The sequence below is a fragment of the Gekko japonicus genome, unplaced genomic scaffold, assembly GCF_001447785.1.
Source record: "Gekko japonicus isolate JY-2015 unplaced genomic scaffold, Gekko_japonicus_V1.1 scaffold1546, whole genome shotgun sequence".
In the NCBI taxonomy this organism is placed as follows: domain Eukaryota; kingdom Metazoa; phylum Chordata; class Lepidosauria; order Squamata; family Gekkonidae; genus Gekko; species Gekko japonicus.
The window spans coordinates 125,534-147,094 of NW_015165289.1; the positions used below are offsets into that span (position 1 = coordinate 125,534).

At 47.3% G+C, this 21,561-nt stretch overlaps 1 protein-coding gene across 1 annotated transcript; it reads left to right on the forward strand.

Moving 5' to 3' along the window:
- Nucleotides 1–653: 653 nt before the first annotated feature.
- On the forward strand, nt 654–11,886 carry TMEM52B (transmembrane protein 52B). Its single transcript, XM_015410340.1, has 6 exons — nt 654–732; nt 3,801–3,926; nt 5,087–5,130; nt 7,681–7,719; nt 10,963–11,135; nt 11,630–11,886. Exons 2-6 carry the CDS (start codon nt 3,834–3,836, stop codon nt 11,884–11,886), a joined length of 606 nt encoding a protein of 201 aa, XP_015265826.1. The 5' UTR covers nt 654–732; nt 3,801–3,833.
- The last annotated feature ends 9,675 nt before the right edge of the window (nt 11,887–21,561 follow it).

The following is a 21,561-nucleotide window of genomic DNA, read 5'->3' on the forward strand; positions in this document are numbered from 1 at the left end:
AGCACTCAGCCAGCCTGCCTGGGGTGGGCTCCGCTCCCCACTTGGGTTCTGGGTGCAAAGTATACAGACTGAGCCCGAGGGATGGGAACGTGTCCTTCTTCAGAGCTCCTATCTCTGGCCCTGCTTTCCCTTCCTTACACAGTGGAACAAAACTGGGGGCCAAAAGGGTTGCCAACCTCCAGTTGGGGCCTGAAGTTTCCCTGGAATTACAACCTCCTCCCAGCGGACAGAGATCGGTTCCCCTGCAGAAAAAGGGCTGCACCGGAGGGAGGACTCTACAGCCCCGGTTCCCATCTCAGGTCCCTCCCCGGCCCCAAACTGGGCATTTCCCAGAATCTCCCCCCCCCCAAAGTCCAGCAATTTGTCGGGAGTTGGCAACCCCGGCTGAGAGTCTTCCTGGCCTTCCACCCTCCCTCACCAGACCTCCGAGCTTCCCCCCCCCCACGCCTTACTTCGAAGGGACCCTTCCTGGAGCCGGCTGGGCGGCTTCTTCCTGCTGCGGCTTCTCTGCACCCCCTCCAGCCCCGGAAAAGCCCCTCTCCCCTTTCCCGCCCCCCCCCCCGCTTGGCCTCTCTAGCAAAAGGCTCTGCAGGTTTAACCCTTCCAGCGCTGCAAAGAAATGAAAAAAAGCCTCCCGCCTTCTCCGGGAGGAGGAGAGTTCCAAGTGGGCAGGCAGCCGTGTGGGTCTGAAGCTGCGTTTAAGAGATAAGGGGAAGAAGAGCACCACAGGCAGTAAGAGGCACACAGGGACTGGGCGAGGGGAAGAGAGGAGAGAGGGAAAGCGGGCAGATGATGTTCTGGAGGGTGCGTGCCCAGGCGCTCCTTTCCTCCGTGGATGGCCGTCCAACCTGCAGCAGAGCAGAAAGAGTGGCCGGAGACTGCCCCAGATTTTAAACAGCTGTTGCTGGCTACGGGGGTGGGTGGGACACATTTACCAATCTCTTTTCTGCGCTCTAATATCTTTCCGCCATGCCATTGCTGCTGCTGCGGTACGATGTGGGGCCTTCGGGTTTTCCCGCCCGGCCAGAAGAGGAGGTGGGCCAGAAGGCTCCGCCCCACCAAGGACTTCGCAGGGAGCCGCCTCCCCCCTTGCCAGGGGTGGGGCGGGGCGGTCTGAGGCCGGGCTGGGAATCAGGGGAGTGAAGAGCCAGCAGTGGCCAGTACACAGCAGGAGCTTGGGGGGGGGGGGCTTTTGGCGGGGGGGGGCTTGGGCTGGGCCCCCGGCGAGCTATAGGCGAGAGGCTGGCTCGCCTAGTGAGCGAGCCGGCCCTGCATGGGGTCGCGAAGAGTCGGACTCGACTGTGCGACTGAACAACAACAATTGTTTATTAGTGGGAGAATCGGATGAAATGGTGGTTGACAAAAAGTTACCAGCAATGAAGTGCCTCCTGATCTGTTGTTCAATGTAATTTGGGGGAATTGTTGTCAAGGGATATGATCCATTGACTCCTGCTGCTCCATGTAATTGGGTAAAGCTTCTGTAAATGTATTCGTTATGGCATATTCCAATTTAGCAGGAAGTCTTCCAGCCGTTTTGCTTTATTCACTTTACTGTATAATGTGTTTATTGTTTATTGCCTTTTTTATTCTGCTCATTGAATTGCAGTACTCTGATCTCTTTATACTTGTAGTTACAACATAAATTGGGTTATTATTTCATGGCATTGTTAGCCACTTTGAACACGTTTTATGGAAAGGTGGGATAGAAATCTTTCATAAAAACTATAACAAAAATTACTCTTGAATAGGCAGGGCATGAACTGCTAACAGCCTGAAGAATCAACCATTTATAAATTATGACACTGAAGTCACATGCGAGGTATTTTGAATTCCATCTTAATTACCAAATTGTTGTTGTTGTTGTTCAGTCGCACAGTTGAGTCCGACCCTTCATGACCCCATGGACCACATCACGCCAGGCCCCCCTGTCTTCCGTTGTCCTCTGGAGTTTGCTTAATTTCATGTTTGTTGCCTCGATAACACTGTCTAACCATCTATCTCATCCTTTGCTGTCCCCGTCTTCTTTGACCTTCAATCTTTCACAGTATCGGGGTCTTCTCCAGTGAGGGCTCCCTTCTCATTTGGTAGCCAAAGTCTTTGAGCTTCAGCTTCAGCTTCAGGATCTGGCCTTCCAGGGGTTGATTTCCTTTAGGACTGACTGATTTGATCTCTTTGGGAATACCATTGCTTTGACCATACGGACTTTTGTTGGCAGGGTGACGTCTCTACTTTTTATTATGCTGTCTAGGTTTGCCATCGCTTTCCTCCCAAGGAGCAGGCATCTTTTAATTTCATGATAGTTACTGAAAACCCCATGGACAGTAATTATCAAATAGTAAACTATTATTTTATTATTCAAACGGGGGTCATCTTATAGATCCAGCCTTGATATCATTTAACAGCAAGGTTGTTCCTCATCTCCTGAACGGAGCAGAAGTGTGGAGATGGGATAAGGGCGTTACATCCAGTTTGGAGGTAATTCAAAATCGGTTTTTATGACTCATTCTAGCTTGACCAAAGGGGCCTCCAGCTGCCCCGATGAGAGCAGAAACATGATGCAGCCCTACTTTGGACCGTGCTCTTAGTGAACATGCTTCTCTCCTGGCCCCGCACCATAACCTTGAACTGCAAAACACTCCACTGCGTTTCTGTATCTAAATATAAAGTCTGGAAGGTGCAGAGGTGGCCTAAACGTGAATGAGTTTTCCAGTGCACCTTGATCTGCGATCTTCATGCGTGAACAAGCCACAAGTAGCGGGTACCTGTTGGAACTCCCCTTGCATGTGTTCACGAATCCATTTGTTCCGCTCCCTGCTTTTAAAAGTTAGGCTGGAGTAATGATTCACCAGCTTAATTACTAGGGCAACAGGGCCGCAATGGTGAGTGACAAACCCTTTTAGATCCAACACCGGCCAAGCATTCGCAGACATGGAAATTACATAGCCCAGGTGAGAGGGGTTGTTCAGTTCTACGCCTGGCTGACCAAAAACCGATTAGCGAAACTCTTTGATACATTTCTGGTACAGCATCCCAGAGAAATGATACGCACGAATACGCACACACTCAACTCATATATATGTGACCACACACAGAATGCTCACAAGCGGAATTGCAAGCAAAGCGGTTACACAAGAGAAAAACGACAGGCCACTAAGAGATGCCGTTTAATTTAAGTGCTTGCGGGAAAATAATTGTAGAAGGAAAGCAGGAGCAGTTCCCTCCACATGGATGGAAAAGGGGTGGGACTTTTGGAAGTTGCCACAGCTGGTTTTAGGTTCAGTTCAAGATGACCCATGAGAGTTTGAGAGAAAAGGAGGCTGAACTGGGTTAGTTAGACTCCAAGAACGGAATACTGGGGGGCTCTTGTCTGAATTACGGCGCTGGATTACTGACCCAGAAGGAGCATTTCCCTTGCGGAAGGATTGACATAAATATGTAGATGCAAGGGAAGGAATGAGGGAACTCTCATCACAGGTGAAGTGGAAGGTCAAACAATATGACCTTCACCTTACACTAGGAGGGTGGGGAGAGCGATAACAGCACATTCAAAAGGCATGGGCACTTTGCAGGAAGCTGTAGGACTTGGGGCACCTTTCAGCCCTTATGGGTTTCTCCACTGTCTCTCTGAGGCAGAGGCGCAGGCACTGAAAAGGGGCTTGTGGATGGTTTTGTGTGTCTACATGGGAGTGATGGGCCATTCTCACATTTTAAAAAAACCAAAAGAAAGCTGGTGGCATTAACAAAAGTTGTATGATAGGAAAGAGATGGTGAGGAGAAGACTTCTCTCTTTCTTATCCTAGCCTGCGTGGGACCGACATGAGTTAGGAAGCAGGATGAAGCCTTGGACAAGAGAAGAAGCAAAGCGTTTACTCATGGGAAAGAACGGCCGCGTCGTGATCATCTCGGCTTTGTCATGTCTATCACAGGTAAGTCACATTGGATTCCTCTTTGCATTGGCTAGGGCGCTCCGGGAAAGCTGGAAGTGAAAGAAAGGCAGGGAGCTGACAGGAAATAGAAGGTGACTAAGAGTTTGAAATGATTTAAAATGTAGAAAATATGTCTCAGAAAATTACAATGGATATGAGGGTGAAGCTAACAAAAATAAATTATTATAAAAATACTAACTTTTTTTAAGATGTAAAGATTTAGACTCTGAGCTGCATACCAGAATGTCTGTCGCTTGGCAGTTCAAGACCCGAGTGCCATGTGACGGAGTGAGCTCCTGTCTCTGGCCCCAGCTCCTGCCAACCTAGCGGTTGGAAAGCAAGGAATTGCAAGTAGATAAATAGGTGGAAGGTAACAGTGTTCTGTGCACCTCGACATTTAGTCATGCTGGCCACATGACCACCGAGAAGTCGGCTTGGAAACGGAGATGAGCAACACCCCTTAGAGTCAGATTCGACTAGGTTTCGAGCAAGGGAAAGATAAAAGATAAAATAGGTTAAAAGAAATGGTCCAAATATCAGACTCTTAAAACTTTTTGCATACAGAGATATTAGTTACGCATATACAATTGATGGATACATCTTATGACCAATAGACCTAGGGGGCTGAAACACATATGGTCTATTGGTCATAAGATATATCCATCAGTTGTATATATGTGCCACTGATATCTCTGTATGCAAAAAGTTTTAAGAGTCTGATATTTCCTTTAACCTATTTTATCTTTTACCAATGTGTACACCTTAATATGCATTAGTTATTTTTATAATGATTTATTTTGTTAGCTTGACCCTCATGTATCACAGAAAATGTCTCTCAGCCATGGAGAAGAAAGAGGAAAGATCTGGGCTTCTATAACACAGTCAAGGCAATGGCAAACCACCTCTGCTTCTTGCTTTCCTAGAAAGCCCCTTTGGTTGCCGCTCAGTGGCAATTGCACACGCACACACACGAGGTCAGGAAAGGCATATACTGCAAAAAAAGTGAAGGGAGATTCTGAGGTCTGACTAGATAGGATGAAAAACAGTGACTAAAATTCTACCTGTTTGTTGGGTGTGTGTGTGAAGATGGGATGAGTGAAGACAGAAGATTAAAGAACAACAGTGTAGCATCCAACCATCTTAACTCTTTCTCTTTTAAGATCCCTCAGGTGGAACTTCAGGGGAGCTGCACAAACTCCGGCCAGTGAGTATATCAGACATCTGAACACAATCAAGTATCAAAGATTCCTAAGTACCTCCATTTCTGGAGGGATGAGGATCCGAGACGGGGGAGATTCATGGGATTTGGTGAATGGTCCCCTCGGTCCTGCCACTTCTGTCCCAGTTCGGTGAGAGTGGTTAAGTGCACGGACTCTAATCTGGGAGAACCGGGTTTGATTCCCCGCTCCTCTGCTTGCACCTGCTGGATGACCTTGGGCAAGCCATAGCTCTGTCAGAGTGGTTCTCTCAAGGACAGTTCTGGAAAGAGCTCTCTCAGCCCCACCCACCTCACGGGTGTCTGTTGTGGGAAGGGAAAGGAGTTTGTAAGCTGCTCTGAGACTCCAAGTGAAGGGCGGGATATAGATCCGATCTCCTCTTTTTCTCCTCCTCCTCCTCCCCCTCCTCCTCCCAATGATCTGACAAATAAAATCCTCTCCTGGATCCAATTTAGAATCTTTTCACCCAAGAGGGTGTCCGTGGGAGTAAGAGGTGAAGGCTGAACTAGGGTTGTGAGAAGCATTAGTGCGTTTAAAGGGAAGGGGGGGAATTGAAGAAGAAGAAGAAGAAGAAGAAGAAGAAGAGATTGGATTCATACCCTGCCCTTCACTACCCAAAGGTGTCTCAGAGCGGCTTACAAACTCCTTTCCCTTCCCCTCCCCACAGCAGACACCCTGTGAGGCGGGTGGGGCTGAGAGAGCTCTGACAGAAACTGCTCTTTTCCAAGGACAGCTCTTATCAGAACTATGGCTTGCCCAAGGGCATCCAGCCAGGTGCAAGTGGAGGAGTGGGGAATCAAACCCGGTTCTCCCAGATTAGAGTCCGCGCACTTAACCACAACTCCAAACTGGTTGGACCTTCTCTGCCCTCCCCCAATGCCAGTCCCCAGATTTTGGAGGTCCTGTGGCAAGTACCCTTCAAAGGGCCACTTAAACCTGGAAGAGGCAGTACAGGCAAATTAGGAATACTCCGGCCTTCCTGGGTTTCTGGCTATACCCAGTCAAAATGGCAGCACTGTTGGGGCTAGGGTTGCCAGGTCTGGGTTGGGAGACACCTGGAGACTTTGGGGGTGGATCCAGGAGAGGGCGGGTTTTGGGCAGAGGAGGGGCCTCAGCAGGGTACAAGGCCATATAGAGTCCACCCTCCAAAGCAGCCATTTTTCTCCAGTGGAATGGATCTCGATCGTCTGGAGATCAGGCGTAAGAGCAGGAGCTCTCCAGGTGCCACCTGGAGGTTTGGAAGCCTAGTTGAGGCAGTGGGGTGGAGCCAGCCACCGTGCAAGGAGCCTTCCTTCAGCCTAAGGAAGAGCCGCTTAAATTGAAGGAAGCCTCCTTAGACTGAAGGAAGGCTCTTTAGCCAAAGGGAATGGCAGGGAATGAATATTTTAGTTAGTAAATAAACTTTGCTCAGTGGAGAGGTAAGACAGGAGTAGGATCCACCCCAGGGGCAAATGCCCCAGGTGATGGCCCCAGCACTAGTCTGGGCTGTAGAGCCGTGGTGGTGGTCCATCCTAATCACCGGCTTCTTTTCTCCACTCTTTGCTAGAGCAACTAGTGAGGAACGGATCAGTCTCATGTTTGAACCAGCCCCTCCTGGGTTGCATTTCTGACCATGAAGGGAAGGGGTGAGAGCAGAAGAGGGGCTGTCGCTCAGTGGCGGAGCATCTGCTTGGCATGCAGAAGGTCCCAGGTTCAATCCCAGACATTTCCAGTTAAAAAGGACCAGGCAGTAGGTGATGTGAAGGACCTCTGCCTGAGATCCTGGAGAATTGTAAAGAGGGGCCATGGCTCAGCGGCAGAGCCTCTGCTTGGCACGCAGAAGGTCCCAGGTTCAATCCCAGACATCTCCAGTTAAAAGGACCAGGCAGTAGGTGATGTGAAGGACCTCTGCCTGAGATCCTGGAGAATTGTAAAGAGGGGCCATGGCTCAGCGGCAGAGCCTCTGCGTGGCATGCAGAGGGTCCCAGGTTCAATCCCCAGCATCTCCAGTTAAAAGGACCAGGCAGTAGATGATGTGAAGGACTTCTGCCTGAGACCTTGGAGAGCTGCTGCCCATCAAAGTGGACAATATTGACCTTGATGGACCAAGGGTCTGATTGAGTATAAAGCAAGTTTAGGTCACTTAGAGGGGGGCAGGAAGCTGTTCCCATTGGCAGCAGAGGATAGGACTCGCAATAGTGGGTGTAAATTATGGGCTGGATATTAGGAAAGCATTCTTAGGGTAAGAGAAGCTGCCTAGGGAGGTGGTGAGCTCCCCTTCACTAGCGATCTTCAAGCAGAGGCTGGAAAAAGACTTCTCAGTTTGGTGGTTAGGAGCTCGGACTCTAATCTGGGAGAACCAGGTTTGATTCCCCCCCCCAGCCCAGTTCCCCCCCCCCCACTTCCAATTTTTCAATTTTATTTATGGCGCTCCCTGCCATGGGGAACTGTTCCACAATACATTGTCTAAAAAATTTTAAAAGATATAAATTCATGTGCAAACCAGCTCTTTGCTTTGTTGACATTCACCTTGTCTTGAACCTTTCCTTCTCCTCAAGCTGCCCCGATGCAAACTTGATCCACATCTGGTACATCTGGTAAGTGTAATGTGGGGAGGGCAATTTTCCCTCTAAGCTGTTGAGTCTTGTGAGCACAAAATCTACTTTGTGAGCTACTGGCATTAAAGTTGTGAGTGAGTGATATGGCTACTGCATAAATTAGTTTGCTCCGGAGCCATCCTTCCTGAGCTAAGACAAAATTGTGTGAGCCAGAGGCAAAAAAACTGTGAGCTAGCTCACACTAACTCAGCTTAGAGGGAACACTGGGGGAGGGGTAACCGTTTCCTTCACAATGCATGTGTGGATGAATTGTGCTGATTACTTCTCCATTCTTCTGGACCTCAGTGAGGACTAGGGATGGGCATGAATTGAACCACAAGGCAAGATTCATCATGAATTTTGCCCTGTTCCTGATTCATGAACAGAACCTGCCATGAACTTCCAGAGCATTTCATACATGGAGCAGAAAGCAGGGGCTTAAAGGGACTTCAAGTCCCTTTAAACCCCTGCCTCTGTTCCCCATGAAAACCACAAAAACAGTTGTTTGTGGTCACAAGAGAGGGCCTTTTTGGTGGTATCCCGAAGATTATGGAACAACCTCCTCAAGGAGGTGAACCTGGCCCCCTTTCTGTCTTTTAAGAGGCAGTTCAAGACAGTTTTATTTATGACTGCCTTTAAGTTACTAGCAGTCCTAGATTGTGATTTTTAAATGTTGGTTATTTAATATATTTTATGTCTTCTATTTTACATATTTTATCTACACTGCAAGCCGCCTTGACCTCTATAAGGGTGTAAGGCAGCTAATAAATGTTTTCAATCAATCAATCAATCAATTCTTCCCTCCTCTACCAAGTCACTCTGGCATGTATCACTTCAGATTTTCCAAACCCCACCTCGCCCCTACTCCTGACACTTACTACAAACATGGCTGAGACAGCAAAGGCAGAAAACGACACTTAAGTTCTTTCTCAATTGTGCAAGTATGTATTCTACATCAGCTGTAGAGGGAAGGGCAAGATGTGGGAGAATGAAGCTAAAGCGCCCCTCTGAAAGGCTTGGTTGTCCAGGCAGACTCTGTTACATTTAGATATAGACATACACGCCCAATACTAGAAAGGAGAGTTGCCTTCTAAGGGTCAGTCCACACACTGAACTACATGCCTACACCCAGGGCTATTTTGGGGCAGGAACGCACAGGAATGTTCTGGCTGGCTTCAGAGTTGGCCATGCCCACTACAGCCAAAACCGCTGTGTGCATGGCTACAGAGGGAAGGCCTGGAGAGCAAACCCCCCTCGGTGACTCCGAGGCAGGCGGGGCCAGGGGGCCCCTGGAAGGATCGGGGAGGCATTTAAATGCCTCCCTGTGCCTTCCCCGGCCTATCCAAGGGTCGGCTTGCCCGGGCGCCCCGCAGCTGCAGTGTGCCCGGGCAAGCCAAGGTAAGGCATGGCAGTTTGGCCTAATATGCTAATGAGCTGTACTGTCAGGGGTGTGGCCTATTATGCTAATGAGTTTCTGCTGTTGGGTGTGGCCTATTACGCTAATGAGTTCCTGCTGGGCTTTTTCTACGAAAAAAGGCCCTGCCTACACCCCAATGGTGCATGGCAGAACATATGATCAGGCAGTCACTACATGTACGTGTCTATCTCTACTCCCTATGTGAGCGATCTCCCTCTTTGAATTTGACACCTATTGAACAAACAGTGCATATAGGACTACCTGGTCTTCCCGAGACTCAGATGCTGAGACAGACACCTGCTGGATGCCAGTGAATATTATAGAGTCTGTGGGATGGGGGTGGAACCTAGTGGGGTAAAGGATGGTACAGCGTGAAGGGCAAAATCTCACAAGTGAATCAGAAAAACAGCCTTTTCCTCTGGACTCTGGCTCCTCACCGTGAGATATTAGTTCTTCCTCTGGAGACTCTGGGAAGAAGGAGGTCAAACTCTTGACAGTTGGTATCAAACCCAGTGGACACTTGCCGGTAAGCTGTCCTTGTGGTAACCGGATGCTGGATAGCAGAAGACACCAAGGCAAGGCCTCAGAACAAGGAGGGGAGGCTGGAGAAAGCTTCCTACAAAGGCCGGGTGGTGGCAGTGGTGAACTGAGGGAGAGAAAAGCCCCTCCAGGTGTTGGGAAAACCAGGTGGGTGGTATGTTCCAGGTGGAGACCTTGGGCAGTCACTGGTGCCCAGGTACCTCTGAGGGCATGGTAGAATAGGGCCTGCAGGTCACAGCAGGGTTTCTATGGCCAGACGGGCATAGTGTAGTTGTTAAACTGTTGGACTAGGATCTGGGGAAAGCCAGGTCCTAATCTAGGGTTGCCAAATCCAAATGAGAAGCCAGTGGGGGATTTACCAGGATGCTCTAGGAGAGAGGAGGGAAGAAGCGCGACATGCCTATGTCACCCAGAAGTGATGTAGGCATGTTGGTGACATTGGGGGCGACACTCTGGTTTTGGGGCAAAACTCTATGGTTTGAAGCTAATTCTACCATAGAGTTTTGCTCCAAAGCCAGAGTGTCTCCCCCATGTCACCAACATGCCTATGTCAGTTCTGGGTGACATAGGCACATCACGTACGGGGCAGTAACTCTCACCAGCTGGCTGGTGCTGGGGGAGGAGCGCTAGAGACCAGGGAAACCCCATGTGCTGGGAGAACCTGGCAACCCTATTCTAATCCCCACTGTGCCACAGAAGCTTGCTGGGTGGCCTTGAGGCAGTCAAGGCCTGCAAGACGGAGCTCTTCCACCAAGCTTTTGGTTGAGGCGGCAGACATCCCTCTTCCTTCCTGGCCATATCCCCCTTAGTGGCCTGGATTTTAACATCCGTACTGCTGAATTGACGTTGGTGGCCTGGACTTTAACATCAATATTGTTTAATTGATATCAGAACTAGCTTGTTTGCACAGTATTTTATGGTTTGGTTTTGTTGTTAATGGTTGTGTTAATGATATTGTACTGAGATTATTGTGAACTGCCAAGCCCATTTACGGGGAGGGCAGTATACAAATCAAATCAAATCAATAAATAAATACATACATACACTCTCAACCGCTGTTGTGAGGATAAAACAGAGAGGGATCAACTTAAGATGCATTGGGTCCCCATTGGGGAGAAAGGCAGGATTATCAATAGATTAAATAAACAAGCCCTGGTGCCTTCTACCCAGCTCACTATAGAGTGGAGACCATTGCTCAGGTGACCAGGTGCACCCTCACCCTTTCCTAGGACCCTTCCCCTACATGAAAGACAGTGATGGCTCTGGCCCTTCTTCTTCCCTCCCAGGCTTGCGGTGGCCATTGGTGGGCTGCTCCTTCTCTGTGTCCTGGTCTCTGTCTGCATGAAGTGTTGCTGTCTGAACTGCCAACCTGCTGGGGAGGAGAACAGAGCCCACCCTTACGAGGTGACGGTCATCACCTTTGAACACGACAGCAGCACTCTCCAAAGCACCATCACCTGTGAGTGAAATGCGAGCCCCAAAGGGTTAGGGAGCATCTCAGGAGCCTCAGGGCAATGGACACCCTTTGAGCTGACCGTACACTGAGTGGAAAGAGTACTGTTAGCCAAATGGGCCTGGCATGCCAAAGCCCAATGATGAGCACTTCCAGTGAGACTCCAGAAGCAGACACAACTTTATTGGCAGGAAAACCTCAAGGGCTCTGTTAATATGACACCAGCATTAACCTTTTATACAATGTAACCAACAACTTTTAGACACGTGCAGATGTCTTTAGAGGTTACTCTTCCTTTATTTCTATAAAAGTACATCTGCCAAGCATATATGTCTTTTGCTCATATTTGGAATACTTAGGGTTTTCTGTAAGCCTTGCAGAACAACTTCTGTTATTTCTAAAGACCACTTTTTGCTTAATCGGGGTATAAATCCAATATCATCATCTTCTTCTTCTTCTCTGCAAGTAGCACCTCAGCATTTGTTTTTTCCCCCTTGCAGCCCTGCATTCAATGTTTGGGCCAGCGGCTCGACGGATTCTCGCCATGGCTCATTCCCACAGTGCCGCACCAGAAATGCATCCCTCTGCCGGAAGTGAGACGCCCCCCATTTATGAAGAGGCCCTAGGCATGAGCAGGTTCACCGTGGCCAGAAGTGTAGAGAGAACACCAGATCTAGAACCGGTCCCAGAGGAACAGCAGCAGCCTGAGACCAAAGCTCCGGAAGCAAGTCTCCCCCCAGATCAGCCAGGTTCTTGAGTCAGACGTCACCAAGGATTGCAACTTCTATACCCAGGCAGAGAGTTTGGAGTTTATTCCTGGCTAGTGGTGAATCCAGTCGAGTTGTTCTCCTTTCTAATTTAATAGACAGAAAGAAGATCTCTAACACAACCATTTGCAAATGGCAGTATGCAAGCAATGAAATAATATGACAGATGGTGTAGTTCTTTTCCTTTACTGGGCAAACCCTCACTACCATTGTTCCCTCTAAGCTAAGTTCACAGTCTTTTAGCCTCCAGCTCACAGATTTTTGTCTTAGCCCAGGAAGGATGGCTCCAGAGCAAACTAATTTATGTGACAGCTCACAACTTTGATGCCAGAATTTTTGCTCACAAGACTCCACAGCTTAGAGGGAGCATTGCTCACCACCCAAGTATTCTCCGGGTAGCTTTCCCCTGTTTCTCCGTTGCTTCCCCAAGCCGTTACTGAGGGGATGACAGACTTTCCCTCAACCCTCCTCCCTGCTTCTGATTGGCTGATGCCGCTTAGTATCTGCCTACTCCGCCTGTTGGCAGGGATTGGCTGGGGTGCCTGGAGGGTGGAACTAGAAGCCATCCATCACAAAGGCCCACTGGGGGGGATTTCTCCCACCCCCAAGTGGGTACGTAGCAACCCTGGCTGAGTGCTGGAGAGCTGAGAACACAGTTATATAAATGGTAACAGCCCAAGACAACTAGTAAACCGGAAAACAGGCTGACACTCAGTGCTTAGGATGAAATGAAATACAATTTCTCCACTGTATTTAACAATGTTATTTTATTATAACTAATAACACATCCACACTGTTACATATTCTGTTACATATGCACACCAAAAATACAGAAAAAACGTGTGTTCAAAAGTACAGGAAAAAAGTGGGTTGACGAAACTCCCCAGAGTTGATTTTCGTTTCGTTCACAACTTCATCCTAACATACTGAAGCACCTTACAAAATGACATAAGAGGTTATGCAATGCAATGCAATGCAATTATACATATGTTGAATATGTTTTTATACAGATTTTCAAGAGAGACTACCACGGTACATTGCCTTATAATAATTTTTTATTGAATAGAAATAGCTGTATAAAAATAGCTTCAACATATGTATTTTGAAATTTTGAAGCTTGGAAAAAACCCGTTTCCCCCCGGGTTTTTTGGGGGGGGAAACAGAAATTTTCAGAAAAATTGGGGAAAATGCCACATTAGCACTTTTTTTTTCTTTTCCAAATTGAAAGTCATTTTGTTACTTTAGGAACATAAAATATGACTGTGGACATTTTTACTTTGGCATGAAATTATTACAACTAGCATATTAAAAATATAGTGTATCCAAACTATTATTACAAACAGAATACCCACCCACATGCAAAAACAAAACTGAAACTTTTTTCCCTTTGTGACAATAGCACCTTCTAAAGGAAGAAATGCATTTTGTTCTTGCACTGGAAAGTTCAGTTTGTAACCTAGGACTTGCTTGTCCTCAGTGCACAGAAATTAGATCAATCTGATACCATACATATTTTTTTAGAAACGATTCGGAAAATGTTTGAACACCTTGTCCTAAAATATTTTATTCATCATGTTAAAATAAAATGATCCATAATCCATTTGCTTTGCTTTTCTTTTTTCAATTTTTCCAATTTTTTTTGGGGGGGAAAGGCTTCAGGAAAAAAACGGGGGGGGGGCACGTTTCCCCCCCCCCCCGAATTTTTCCATTTTTTTTTTCTGGGCCTTCACATCTCTATCTGGGACCAGTGTATCTTTGGGACCGTCTCCTCTGGTATGACCCTAGGAGAGGGCTATGCTCTGTTGAGAGTAATCTGCTGGTGATCCCCAGCCCCAAAGATATCTGGCCGTCCACAGACCTGGCAGAACTCTCTGCCAACTTCCATCAGGGCTTTGTGGGACTTCATGTCATTCTGCAAGGGCTGTAAGGCAGAGATGTTCCACCAGGCTTCCGGGTGAGGGCAGCGATGGTTCCCCATCATAGCTGGCACCCTCCTCTTCTCTTCTTTTTTCCTTTTCCATCCTGCCCGCTTCGACCTCCTCCTCAACCTGTCCCTGAGACAGAAGAACACAGGGTTCAGATCAAATTACAAATGCCATCGGAAGACTGTGAAATTTTGGGATGAACTGCTAGTTGATTTTAAACTGTGCTTTGTATATTGATTTATTGTAAATCGCCCATAGCCCTGTGTACTCAGGGATGGGGCAATTCAGAAAATTAAATTGTAGAATAAAAAAGTTGCTTTTTATGGTTGAAATGGACAAAATGACAAGAAAACTCAAGAATCAGGAAGTGGAAGAATTTTTTGCAGACTGGATAGATCTTAAAGAATATCTAGAGAAATATTGGGATGTGAAGAATAATCTATTTTGTTTTGATAACTATTAGAGATGGAAGGATATTTAGAGTTAGTTCAAATGTGTAAGAATAATAGTTTAAAGAAATGTTACCTTATAAGTTTAATTATTGATGTGGGGAGGAGAAGAAAATAGAAGATTTGGAAGGGAGGTGGGAGCGGGAAGCCAGAAGGGGGGAGATATGGGGAGAAAAGGATATAAGATGATGCTAAAATGTTATATTGGTTGAATTGATGTTATATCCAAATAAAATTGTTTTTAAAAAAAAGGAAAAAAAGAAAATTAAATTGTAGCAGCAGCAGCAATAACAACAACAACAACAACAATAATAATAATAATAATAATAAGACAGAGGTTAAGACAAGATCCTGGTTTACCAGCCAATCCTCATTTGAGGAAGCCTATTCAAGAAAAGCACAGGAAAAAGAATATCTGAGTGAATCACGTCCTGGGCTGTGAGTGATACGCTGAACAGTTCCTCTTTGTGGTGTATGATTAATTGATTTAGTGGTGTTCTTTTTTTAACCATGCCTCAAGAAAGATTTAAAAAAAAATACTGGCAGATATTTAGATTGCAAAAGTATGCACGCTTTCTAGGAAGTCCCCGTGAAGGGCGCAGGCTTTCTTCTGAAGACAAACTCCGGGATCAGGTGACTCGTAGCATTTGGCCTTCACCCAGCTCCAATCACACATTCTGCACGTGACTCATAGTCCCGGAGGGTGATGTGCGTTCCCCCTACTGTGTCATGAGACGCACCCAGCAGGTTCAATGGGGCCTAGATGGACATCAGTGCCTTTACTGCACGTGAGCCCACTTGGTGGATCACAGCAATTTTATTTAACAAATAACATATATTAAAATCTGTATCTGTCACTCCATGCCTCATTTATCAATTTATTCTTGAATTAAGGGCCTCATCTGATCTCAGAAGCTAAGTGGGGTCAGCCCAGGTTAGTACTTGGATGGGACAGCAGCAGCAGCAACAGAAGAAGAAGAAGAGATTGGATTTGTACCCCGCCCTTCACTACCCAGAGGAGTCTCTGAGCGGCTTACAAACTCCTTTCCATCCCTTCCCCACAACAGACACCCTGTGAGGTAGGTGGGGCTGAGAGAGCTCTGACAGAGACTGCTCTTTTTCAAGGACAGCTGTGCCAGAACTACGGCTTGCCCAAGGTCATCCAGCAGGTGCAAGTGGAGGAGTGGGGAATCAAACCCGGTTCTCCCAGATTAGAGTCCGCGCACTTAACCACGACACCAAGCTGGCTCCAAGGAAGTCTGGGGTTGCTCTGCAGAGGCAGGAAATGGCAAGCCACCTCTGAATGTCCCTTGCCTTGAAAACCGCACAAGGAGTCACCATACGTTAGCTGCCACTTGTACGTACAAGCAGATGCTCCGACCTGGATAGCCCGGGATAGCTGGGTGTTTTTATTTATTTGTTCGACTTATATCCCGCCCCTCCCGCAAGCCAGCTCACCCTGAGTAACGACAACGGAACACGTGCAACAATTAAAACAAGTTATATAAGCAATACCAGTTGAAATGAGAAAATATTGGTCTAGTCAGCAGCAATTCATGCATCTCGCAACGTTAAAAAACAAGCAACAGAAACAGGAAACCCACTGACCGAAGGTGTAGTGGTAGGTCTTTCACACGGGCAGATTTCATAGGGCAAGTTCTCAGCTGGGGAGGCCAAGTGACTGGGCGTCCGCCTCCTCAGCCTGGCGGAACAGCTCCATTTTGCAGGCCCTGAGAAACGGCAATAAGTCTCACAGGGCCCTCAAGTGGGAGCATATTCCACCAGCCAAAGAATCCTTTGGCTTCTCTAGAACCATGTTTCTCCATCTGCATACTCACAAGACTGAAAATACAGCTTGAACCAATCAGACCCTGATCCACGCTCCTTCAGCAGAGCACTTCTTGGAAAAACCATATTTATGCACCTGCAGGGGTCATTTCCTGCAGGAGCGCACAGGAGTGGCAGTAAGGAGCCCAGGGAGCAGGCATATGCAACAAGCCCCACCCCCTGCTCCCAGCAGCCCTCAGTCGGGCCACAAGAAGCAGCCAGGTAAGTTGCAGAGACCCCCCCCCCGGCCCACCTTCAGGTACAAGCTCTCCCTCCTCTGTGAGGGCAGATCTGCACGTTCTCCCTCCCCCCCCTCCAATAGCTAGCAATCCAAAACAGTCTAGTGGAGCCTGAGCGGTGGGGGTTGCCTTCTGACACACTTCTGGTGATGTCAGGGGGTGTGGCATATGCAAATAAGTTATGCCAATGAGCTCCTGCACCTCTTTTTCTACAAAATGACCCCTGTGCACCTGTAAATGCTGAGAAGAAATAGAGGTTTTGGGGCCTCTTGACACACATGATGGTGCCTAATACCTAGAAGTCGAAGCCGTTCTTTTCTGCTTGGTGGAGCGGTTAAGAGCAGTGGACTTTTAGAACTTGGATGGGAGACCCTCAAAGAAGTCCAGGGTTGCTACACAGAGACAGGCAATGGCAAACCACCTCTGAACATCTCTTGCCTTGAAAACCCTTATCAACTGCAACTGGACAGCCCTTTCGACCACCATGCAAATGTTTACCAAAGACAGATGATAGCAATGCATTCATTGACATATAGCCAGACTGGTTGTTCTTGTCTATTTGCTCTTGTACATTATTAGTTGTACAGAACCACAGGTTCTGTGAAACAAATACTTTCCTTTGTCTTCTCTAGAACCATGTTTCTCCATCTGCATACTCACAAGGCTGAAAATACTGTTTGAACCAGTCAAACACTGATCCACTCTCGTTAAGCAGAGCACTTCTTGGAAAGACCATACTTAAAGGTCAAGGTTTCCCTTGCTCGAAAGCCAGTCGAATCTGACTCTAGGGGGCGGTGCTCATCTCCATTTCCAAGCCGAAGAGCCAGCGCTGTCTGAAGACACTTCCTTTTTAAAAATAAATAAATTAAGCTTTATTGAGAATATAATCCGCTTTACAGCATAGATAAACCATAACATTATACAACAAGAGTTCAATGTTTAGTAAAACAAAGTAATTTAGAAAAAGAGCTTATTATGTGATAATACCTGAGAGCATACTGTACTATACTTAATATGTCTATGTATTGTTTGCTAAGACTATTGAATAACAGGTTTAATTAACTAGTGTTGTGGTTGATTTAACCTTACTTATGTCAGTTGTTGTGGGTCAGAGGTATAGCCATTTATTGTATATCTGTTTAGAAGGAAGTTTGTCTTGTGTTACCATATATTTCAGTAAAGGTAAAGGTTTCCCTTGCTTGAAAGCCAGTCGAATCCGACTCTAGGGGGCGGTGCTCATCTCCGTTTCCAAGCCGAAGAGCCAGCGCTGTCCAAAGACACTTCCGTGGTCATGTGGCCGGCATTACTAAATGCCAAGGCACACAGAACACTGTTACCTTCCCACTGAAGCGGCACCTATTTATCTACTTGCAATTTCTTGTTTCAAACTGCTAGGTTGGCAGGAGCTGGGACTAAAGACGGGAGCTCACTCTGTCATGTGGCACTCAGGTCTTGAACTGCTGAACTACCGACCTTCCAGCCTGCAGTTCAGCATCTTAACTACTGAGCCACTGCAGCATACTTATGCACCTGTAAATGTTGAGAAGAAGTGGAGGTTTTGGGGCCTCCTGACTGATAGTGCCAAATACCTAGAAGCAGAAGCGGAACTTTCTGTTTGGTGTAGTGGTTCAGAGTGGTAGACTTTAATCTGGAGAACCAGGTTTGATTCCCCCTCTCCTCCTCCACATGAAGCCTGCTGGGTGGCCTTGGGCCAGTCCCGGTTCCCTCAGAACTCTCTCAGCCCCACCTGCCTCACAAGGTGCCTGTTGTGGGGAGAGGAAGGGAAGATGATTGAAAGCCGCTCTGAGACTCCTTTCGGGTACAGAAAAGCAGGGGGTATAAAAACCAACTCTTCTTCTTTCAGCTTCAAACCCTTCCTCAGCCCCAGTTCCACGGCCTTAAATGGAGTCCCAGGTGATTTCTGCAGCTGCACAGAGTAAAGGCAGACACTAGATGTCAGCCATGTTCCACACACCTAAAGCTTTTGCCTGATCACACATTTCTTCCGTCTATCCTATCTGATGAAGGGAGCTTTAACTTCTACAATGGAAAATTTCACTGGTCTTTCAGGCGCTATTGGACTCAGATTTTGTTCCACATTTCTTCTGGCACTCTGCTTTGGCTTGCCACGTTCTTTGTTTTGTATTTTGCATGGATCAATATGGACGTTCATAACTTTTTGCCATTTCAGGGATATCTATTTTCGGCCAAGAAAGATGGGGAACTGTCAACAGAATGAAAGTAGATTGGGGAAAAACTGTTCTTGAAACAAGGTAGGGCAGCTGCTGGGGAGACCTTGGGTCAGTCACAAGTTCTCTCAGAGCTGTTCTCTCAAGAGCAGTCCTCAAAAGAGCTCTCTCAGCCCCACCTACCTCATGGGGTATCTGTTGTGGGGAGGGGAAGGGAAAGGAGTTTGTAAGCCGCTCTGAGACTCCTTCGGGTAGTGAAGGGCGGGGTATAAATCCAATCTCTTCTTCTTCTCTCAAGAGCAGTCCTCGAAAGAGCTCTCTCAGCCCCACCTACCTCATGGGGTATCTGTTGTGGGGAGGGGAAGGGAAAGGAGTTTGTAAGCCGCTCTGAGACTCCTTCGGGTAGTGAAGGGCGGGGTATAAATCCAATCTCTTCTTCTTCTCTCAAGAGCAGTCCTCGAAAGAGCTCTCTCAGCCCCACCTACCTCATGGGGTATCTGTTGTGGGGAGGGGAAGGGAAAGGAGTTTGTAAGCCGCTCTGAGACTCCTTCGGGTAGTGAAGGGCGGGGTATAAATCCAATCTCTTCTTCTTCTCTCAAGAGCAGTCCTCGAAAGAGCTCTCTCAGCCCCACCTACCTCACAGGGTGTCTGTTGTGGGGAGAGGAAGGGAAGGAGATTGTAAGCCACTCTGAGACTCCTTCGGATAGTGAAGGGCGTGGTATAAATCCAGTCTCTTCTTCTGCTTTGGCTTTAACTGACTTTATGACACTATACACTAAGGTCACCAACTACAGTTTGGAAAATTCTTGGATATTTGGGGTTGGCACCTGGGGAGGGAGGGGTTTTGGGAAGGGAACGGCACTCGGATACAGCCCACCCTCCAAAGCAGCCATTGTCTCCATGGCAGCTGATCTTAAAGAGGAGGAGGAGGAAGGAGGAAGGAGGAGGAGACTGGATTTATACCCTGCCCTTCACTACCTGAAGAAGTCTCAGAGTGGTTTACGATTTGGGAGCAAAACTGATGGAGGGGGGGGGGGAGGTTCTAAAAAAGCAACCGTCCATTTCACTTGATGACAAGATTGTGTGTTATTCCAGTGTCAAGATGGAGAAATGCTTTTCCCTTCCAAGGAAGAATTCCTAACCAGTGACAGTGGCACGAGTCATTCTTCTCACCACTGAGAGGGAGGGAGGGAGGGATGCCGCTGGCCATGTGCGTGATCCACCGCGGCAGGGTGATCATTAAAACACCTCACCTCTTAAGTTCGTCAGGAGCCACAGGGAAACCGGAAGGACCTGCCATCGCCTCTCACGCTTCAAAGGCAAAGGTAGCTGCTGCGCAACAACACTGTCCTCCAAAATCAGACTGAAGAGTATCCTTTCGCCAAAGGTCTTTAACGAATCCCTGACGTTCTTTGGGATTTGGAAATAATGGACAGAATGGGGTTTGCTGGGGGAAAGGGTTCATTAGCTACACACCAGATAAGCCAGATAAGGAGATAAGCCAGAAACCTCTGTTTGACCCTGACCCGCAGGTCATATTGAATTGTGCTACATTTTTATCTACAGCCCAAAGAATTTGCAGAGAGCAAGTATAGCAGAGTACAAGAGGTTATGGGTGACTTAGAGGACAAATCCTGTCTATAAACCTTGTTTTATTTCATATCATGAGAGTTTTAGAAATTTATAATTTTAAGAACTGCTTCTATATACTCTATATGTAATCCATATATAAACCAGTTTGAGATCTAATAGGGCATAGTGGTTAAGTGCATGGGTTCTAATCTGGGAGAACCGGGTTTGATTCCCTACTCCTCCACTTGCAGCTGGTGGATGACCTTGGGCAAGCCGTAGTTCTGACAAGAGCTGTTCTCTCAAGGGCAGTTCTCAAAAGAGCTCTCTCAGCCCCACCTACCTCACAGGGTGTCTGCTGTGGGGAGGGGAAGGGAAGAGTTTGTAAGCCCCTCTGAGATTCGAGTGAAGGTTGGGTATAAATCCAATCTCCTCCTCCTCCTCTTCTTCTTCTCCTTCTTCTTCTATCGGTTTTAGAAATGTTAAGCAAACTTTTAAAATTGTTACAATTGTATTACTGATGCAGTTAAAATATGGCTCCAACCAATTTGTGCTTGTGACGTACTGAATAAACTTGACTCGTCTCAACTACACACCAGATGGGACTACCAACTCGGGATTGGGAACCCCTTGGAGATTTGGGAGGGCCACCGAGGGAGGGGTGGTGTGGGGAGGGGCCTCGGCAGGGTAGAATGCCTCGCGTCCAACCGCCAAAGCAGCCATTTTCTCCTGTCTCTGTTGACTGGAGAGAGAGTTCCCAACCTCCAGCCGGGGGCGGGAGATCTCCCGGAATTACAACTGATCTCCAGGCTATCAGAAATTTATGTATTTAAAACATTTTTTCCACTTCTCCTGGAGAAAAGGGCTGCTTCAGAAGGTGAAAAACAAGGAGAACACCACATACAAAAATACAATACTAGAAAAGTGACTGATTTGAATAGAATATTAAAGAATTTATGATATATTGTATAAGTATAATTATCGTCATAATCTTCAAAATAAAGTCACAAGACATAGAAGAAGAAGAAGAAGAAGAAGAAGAAGAAGAAGAAGAAGAGATTGCATTTATACCCCACCCTTCACTCGGAGTCCCCTCCCCACAACAGACCCCCTGTGAGGTAGGTGGGGCTGAGAGAGCTCTTTTGAGAACTGCCCTTGAGAGAACAGCTCTTATCAGAACTACGGCTTGCCCAAGGTCACCCAGCAGCTGCATGTGGAGGAGTGGGGAATCAAACCCGGTTCCCCCAGATTAGAGTCCACGCACTTAGCCACTATACCAAACTGGCTCATATCGCATATGAAAACTCAATTTACAAAGATCTGATGCACCACAGACTTCATACATGAATGAAAGTCAGCCCTTCCTTAACAAACGTTCTTAGCCTGGGTTTGGATAAGGACTTTTGACAGGACTGCATGGCATTATCCCCTACCGGGTTCCCTCCCTTCCCCAAACCCCTCTCTCCC